Source organism: Pelodiscus sinensis, chromosome 1, assembly GCF_049634645.1.
Source record: "Pelodiscus sinensis isolate JC-2024 chromosome 1, ASM4963464v1, whole genome shotgun sequence".
Lineage (NCBI taxonomy): Eukaryota > Metazoa > Chordata > Testudines > Trionychidae > Pelodiscus > Pelodiscus sinensis.
Window position 1 is genome coordinate 65,423,401 of NC_134711.1, and position 6,757 is coordinate 65,430,157.

Below are 6,757 nucleotides of genomic sequence, written 5' to 3' on the forward strand. Positions count from 1 at the left end.
CCAGCTGCTCTGCCCCAGGTCCTGATTCAGCCGCTTCTGGTCAGTTTCAGCAGTGGCTGAATCAGGACGCCTGGGGCAGAGCAGCTGGGGTGCTGCTGGGTTGGTCCAGTAGCGCCGAGGAGCGGTGCTACTGGAGCAACCCAGCAGCACCCCAGCTGCTCTGCCCCAGGCGTCCCCAAGTCAGCCGCTGCTGAAACTGACCAGCGCTGACTACAGGAAGCCCGAGGCAGAGTTGCTCTGCCCCAGGCTTCCTGGAATCAGCGCTCATCAGTTTCAGCAGCAGCTGACTTGGGAAAGCTTGGGGTTCTTAAGTTGAATCTGTATGTAAGTCGGAACTGGCGGTCAGTTTCAGCAGCGGCTGAATCTGGACGCCAGTTCCGACTTACATACAGATTCAACTTAAGAACAAACCTACAGTCCCTATCTTGTACGTAACCCGGGGACTGCCTGTACTTTAAAACTTTTCACCCTATTAGCTGTCTAAAGTTTAGATTAAAGCTATTTAATAACTCTTATATTGGACAGATGAACATTGTGATAATTTGAGATGCTTGTCCATTGAGGCTTGTGCATACTAACAATGGAGCTAAATTATAGCACAATGAAATTTCTAATCTGTGAATTTAAACATGCTGTGCATTCAGATTCAGACCCATAATTTTATGTAGAGCATTTCAAAGCAAGGCTAGCTTCAGAACCATGGGGGCATGAGTGACCTGGACATACCTGCATGTTCATTTTTTAGAGACATTTGAATCTCTTTGATAAACCTCCAAAAAAAAAGCCACTTACGTTATTCTAGCAAAACATTTCTTAAGATTTGTCAAGCTTCAGCACAATGATCAGCCAAGATAAAGCATACAAAACAAAACCAAAATCTAAGATAGTACTGTATATACAAAAGTGCCTATTATGATTGGAAGCCCTCCCCCTATAAACATATATTTAATAAGAAATCAAACTATTTTGGAATTCTGTAATGGATAATTCCAAATCACCATTAAGCGGGATATTTGCAAACTGATAAAGCATTGGAAAAGTAACAATATCAACTGTCCCCTTAGTTACACTAGTAATTGAGAGAGCATTAGTAGGCAATAATAAAATTTTGATTTATTTTAAAGTATCTTTATGTATTTTTTTAAAAAGTCTGTTTAATTTAAGCAATGTAGAATCACGTCAAAATCTCTTCTCTCCTGTGAAAGTGTGACCACGGCAGGATCCCTGGGAAAGAGGTCTCCCAGAGCTCTGTATAAACCATATCCATGAGGGGAGTAGTGCCCACCACTGGAATCCCATTTACACTGACACTTTCCAGCAAAGGGGGTGAGGTTTCACACCCAAGTCAGAAAGATGTCGCACTGTAAAGTGGTACGCTACACTTAGCACAAGAGAATTAGTGTAGAGTGTTTTTTGTTTTGTTTGTTAAGAGTATATAAAAATGGGTAGGGCAAATGTCCCAATGTGCTTTGAGAATGGAAGTGGAGGGGAATTCTCAAAAATAAAATGTAAAATATTCTTACAAACCTCATCTAGGACTAAGTTACGGATGGGTAACACAGATAGGAATGCATAGAGATTCAAAAAATGAACATGCTACAGCGGTTATCCTTCAAAACATTCTGCAAAATCTCCATTCTGAGCTGAAGAGCCAGATTAAAGAAACCTTCAACTCAGTAACTGAAAACTGTACCATTTGTTTTTCAGTTTAGAACTTCTCTCTGCAAAGAAATCCCCATTTTGGGGTTCCACATCACAGACTCAATCTACAGATTTGAAAATTCAGCAAAAAGCCTGTACAAAATATAAGAATACCAGACTTAGTAGGTCCAATAGTCCTATCCATATATCCTATCTTCTGGCAGTGGCCATAACTAGATGTTTCAGAGGGAATGAACAGAACAGGGTAATCTCGAATGCGCTAGATACTCCAATGTCCCTACATCTAGAAACTGGAGGTTTATAGAACCCAAAGCATGGGTTTCCCAACCTAATCACTTCAACTAATAATACCCACTGATGGGCCTATTGTCTGTGAACTTCCTCCCCTCTCCCCAGCTAAGCAGATCCAGCTCCTGGTCTCGGGCCCCCACCCCACTGCAGTACTCTGGGTGTACTCTGGGCACTCAATCAAGTTGTGGGTGTAGCCTGGATTTGTAAAGTGGCATATTTTCTGTCTTATATTCTATCCCTTTCCTAGTGGTTCCTAATACTCTGTTAACCTTAACTAGTGTGTAGTAAGAGCTCGCTATAGTCTGCTTTGGACTTAAACATCTTGAGTAATTTGTATCATATGAAAACTTTCCCACCCCGTTTATCCCCTTTTCCATAGAATTTATGAATATGTACAACAGCACTGCCCCCAGAACAAATACTGCTCACCTCTGATGAAAACTGGCCATTCATTCCTATCCTTTGTTTCTTTTCACCAAATACTGATCCATGAAAGGACCTTTCCTCTTACCCCATGATAACTTGTTTTGCTTACAGGAGATCTTGCCAAATAGTGTATTTGAACTTTCAGAAAATATGTCCACATGCTTGCTGACATCTTCCAAGAATACTAATAGATTTGGAGAGTCATGATTTCTCTGTATGAGAGTTGTGTTGACTCTCTTCTCCTCCTCTCCGATATATTGAGTTTATCTATGTGACCAACTATTCTATTATAGCTTCAACCAAATTTGTCTGGTACTAAAGTTCGGTTCACCAGCCTATGATTATTAAGATCACCTCTGAACTCTTTTTTTAAAAAATCAGCATATTAGCTATTCTCCAGACAGCTACATATGTACGGAGGCTAATTTATGTGATAGTTTACACATACCAGTTAGCACTTGTACAATTTCAGATTGGAGTTGCTTCAGCACTTTGGGTGAATACCATTTGAGGTCTCGTGACTTATTATTCTTTAGATCAGTTTGTTCTAAACTTTCTCTACTGATGCCTCAATCTGAGGCATTTCCTCAGATTTGCCATCTAAAAAATAGCTCGAGTGTGGAGATCTTCCCCACATTCTCTACGGTCAAGAATGATGCCAAGACGTCAGTCAGCTTCTCTGCAATGGCATCTTTAGAATGCTACTTTAGCACAGATTGGTCAGCTGTTTGATAGATGATTTGGCAGGCTTCCTGCTTCTAAGGGGAGGACTACAATACAGAGACAAATCTATCTAAGGTGAACAATTAGTTATGTTAGTAGTGCAATTCAAATTGATGTATCTTAGATTTATTTACTGCAGGGTCCACACTGCGGAGGACTGACAGAAAAAACTCTCTAGTCAACTCCCCTTACTCATCTCGATCTGCTGAAGTACTAGAGTCAACAGGAGAGTTATCAAGTCAATTTAATGGGTCTTTACTATACATGCTAAATCAACCACCAGTGGTTCAATTGCTGCATCAATCCACCCTGTGGAGACAAGCCCTGAGGTACGTAAAAATGCTGCTAGTTTTGTGCCCTTAGCTAGTTGCTCTTATAATTTTTTCTTGGTCTAACCATATTATACCATTACACCTGACAGCTATGAGTCATTTTGGGGTTTGGTTTCTTTTTAATTGGAGTATACATTTTGAGTCTCTGACTCTTTTTAAATGGCTCCATTTCACTACTAAAAATATTCATTTTAATTTCCATTCAGCTAGCCTTATTTTTGTGCAGTTCCCCTTTTGTACTGCTGGGTTTTTTTGGCAATTTTACCTTTCAAAGGATGTTAAATTGAGTTACATTATGATCATCACTATTACCAAGTCATTCGGCTACATTCACGTCTTGAAGATCCTATGCTCACCTAACAAATAAACCAAAAATTGGTAAAAATTAAGAAATTAATAAAGAATATTGTGACTGAACATCAGCTAGAAAACTTACCCACTGAACAGAAACATGAAGCTCAAGAAAAAAAAGGAAGCGTACTGAAGACAAAATTCAAGTACTTATCTGTAACAGGAATTTAGATTCCCATGCGTACTCCCTTCTGAAGAAAAAGGTTAGCCAGAGAGCTTCGCCTGCAAATATAGCTACCCCCACTCACTGGAGGTGGTTTAATTATATCGACCAGAGAGCTCTTCCCCCATCAGCAGAAAGCGGCTACACAAGAGAGCTGACAGAAATGAAGCTGCATCAATACAGCTGTGCAACTGTAAGGTGTATAGTGTAAGGCCATGGCCAAAGGTTCTATTTCCAGCTTTCCAGGAGGCTTGGTTCGTGATCCCAGTCACATTTTCCTCTATTTTCCAATCTTAAGAGAGACACATTCTTTGATTAAAAGCACTACACAAACATTGACAAGAGCCAGATAATATTATGAATGGAACATATAAAGCTAAACAGTTAATTAAGACATGCTGTTAATAATGCTTTCTCTGCTCACTCCAAATTAGGGATGTTAAGAAGCAGGTATTTAACTAATTGTGTAATTGAGAGAATTTTTAATCAACCACACGGTTAGTTGATGGGGAAGGCGCTCAGTCCCAGCTCGTGCCGGGTCCAGGAGCTACCCCAGTTGTGGCTCTGCATTTTAAATGTAGTAAGAGCTAGGCTGCCTACTCACCTCTTACTACATCTAAAACGCAGAGCCACAGCGGGAGTAGCTCCCATACCCGGCACAAGCTGACAGGGAGCCAGGCTTGCTCAGTCCTGGCTCACGCCAGGGCCCAGCAGGGAACTGGGACCCACCATGGACAAAGGCTGCTCCTAGAGCAGCTTCTGCCCGCGGCCAGCCCAGGCCACCACAGACAGCAGCTGCTTCACAGTAGCAGCCTCTGTGTGCAGGGGGGTTCCAGCTGAGCCTGGGCCAGCAGCAGCCTCCTCTGGAGCCCCTCCTGCGCCAACTGTGCTGGAGGGAACTGGCTTTTAAACCAGCTCCTGCTCCCCCCACATACAGAGGCCGGGGGGAGGGAAGGGGGGAAGCCTCGGAAATACCAGTAATCAATTCCACTACCCAATATATATCTGGACTCGAAATGACAAGGATCTCATTCCCACCTTTTAAACAGATCTCAAGCCTTGGCTTCACTAAGAAAAATATCCCTTGCTGATAACTAGTGTGAGTAACTGATGCAACTGAGCAAGTGGTGTATGTAATTTAGTTGCATGCACAGACAATGGCAAACTGCTTTCAGTATTACAACCAAGGAGAACAGGTTTAAACCAATACTTGATGCAATTTATCCCTACCTATACTTGTAATTAAGCTATATGGTCAGTGCACCCATTCCTGACCTACCACCAAATGGGTGGTTTCCCACCTTAGACCAAGACACAGACATGACCAATGCAAAATGAAAGCAACTTCCTTGCTGGTTCTACCATTTCATCTGCCATGGGAAGAACTATTAAGGTACTGTGAAGACTGTCTGACCAATACTCTTTAACATTAGATCTACACCACTGTGTCCAACTCCAACAGCAGTCACAGCTTGTATGGCTTCCCCTTCTAGCAAACAGGACCACAAATGACAGCATCAAGCAAGGGGCTTGACACGTGCTCTATGCATAGAGCTTTCAGTGAAAGAAAAGTTAAAGCAAAGCACAAGATACAACCAAGATTAGACCGGCTACAGCACTGACAAATACTGAAAGCAGACAGGGATGTGACTCCATCACTGCCCAATAGGCGAAATCAGCGACTTGAAAACTTTACTGTCAGATAATTAGCCTAAACTCTGAGGTTAAGGCTCCCTCCCCGGGGCTAATCCACTTCGCAAGTCTCCTGTCAGGCTGGGGAGGACGAGACCGCACTGAGTTTTGCATACAGTGCCCACACGGATCCGGGACCCAGCTCCACTCCAGCCCGTCGCCATGCACGCTGGACAACGCGACCCTGAGGCTCAGCCCGTGGATATGGATGGCAGCGCGCTCGGGGCGTTGTCCTTTTCGAGGCGTTTAAGCGAGGCACGCTAGATAGAGCCTAAGGGATGAGCCTTTCCACGCCACCACCCGCACCCAACGCTGGCCGGAAACGAGGAACACACCCAGGTCCCCACTGTCCCGCTCAAGGATACACTTTCGTGGGGAGAGCTCCCTCCAGCCCTGGCTGCAGCTGAATCCGGCTCCTCCCCCGCCCCCGGGCGGCCTTCCAGGGGGGTTGCTTCCCCGGTCTCCCCCACCCCGGCTCCTGCCCCAGCGACCCCCGCCGCGGTAGGGTCTGCCTCGGAAGCGGAACCGATCCAGCGCGTTGTGGCTGCGCTCCCAAAACGAGAGCCTGGGGCCGGAGTCGGAGTGGGAGCCCGGAGGCATCCGCGACGAGGGCAGCGGCGGCGGGTGAGAGCGGAACGACTCCTTGGGCCGGTAACCGCCGTGGCCGTGCAGGTGACCGAGCTCCGGGGGCGGCTGGTGCCGCGAGCGGGGGAAGCGGCGCGAGCAGGAGGAGGAGGAGAGGGAGGCGCCGCCGCGGAGGCCGGGAGGCGGCCTGCGCCTCGAGTAGGGCCTGGTGCTGATGAGGCCGCCGGCGGGCTCGGAGCTGTTATTGTCGTCGTCGCTGATCTCGCCGTCTTCCAGCTCCCCCTCCTCCTTCGGGGACAGGCCGCTAGGCTCCAGCGGAGCCGCCTCCGCAGCGGCTGCAACCGCCGCCATGGCCCCGCTCCAGGCGCTCGGCAGGGGCAGGGAGCGGCACAGTCCGTTTCGATTCCGGAGCAGCCCAGCCCCAAACTTCCCCACCACGTCGGTCTTCAGGATCCCCCCTCCGCGCCCTAGCGCTCCCCCCGCGTCCAACTCTACTCCCGCGAGAACTAATAGTTTCCCCTCTCCCAGCCCC

The 6,757-nt window shown here is 46.4% G+C and overlaps 1 protein-coding gene across 2 annotated transcripts in view; it reads right to left on the bottom strand.

The window, feature by feature from the left end:
- Positions 1-6,715, bottom strand: part of ZFC3H1 (zinc finger C3H1-type containing) — a 65,966-nt gene extending 59,251 nt beyond the window's left edge. For both annotated transcript variants that reach the window (XM_075931838.1, XM_014572789.3), the window contains exon 1: positions 6,006-6,715. In XM_075931838.1, coding sequence (XP_075787953.1) covers positions 6,006-6,576 — 571 coding nt within the window. In that variant the 5' untranslated portion in view covers positions 6,577-6,715. The remainder of the gene's footprint in view (positions 1-6,005) is intronic.
- Positions 6,716-6,757: the final 42 nt, after the last annotated feature.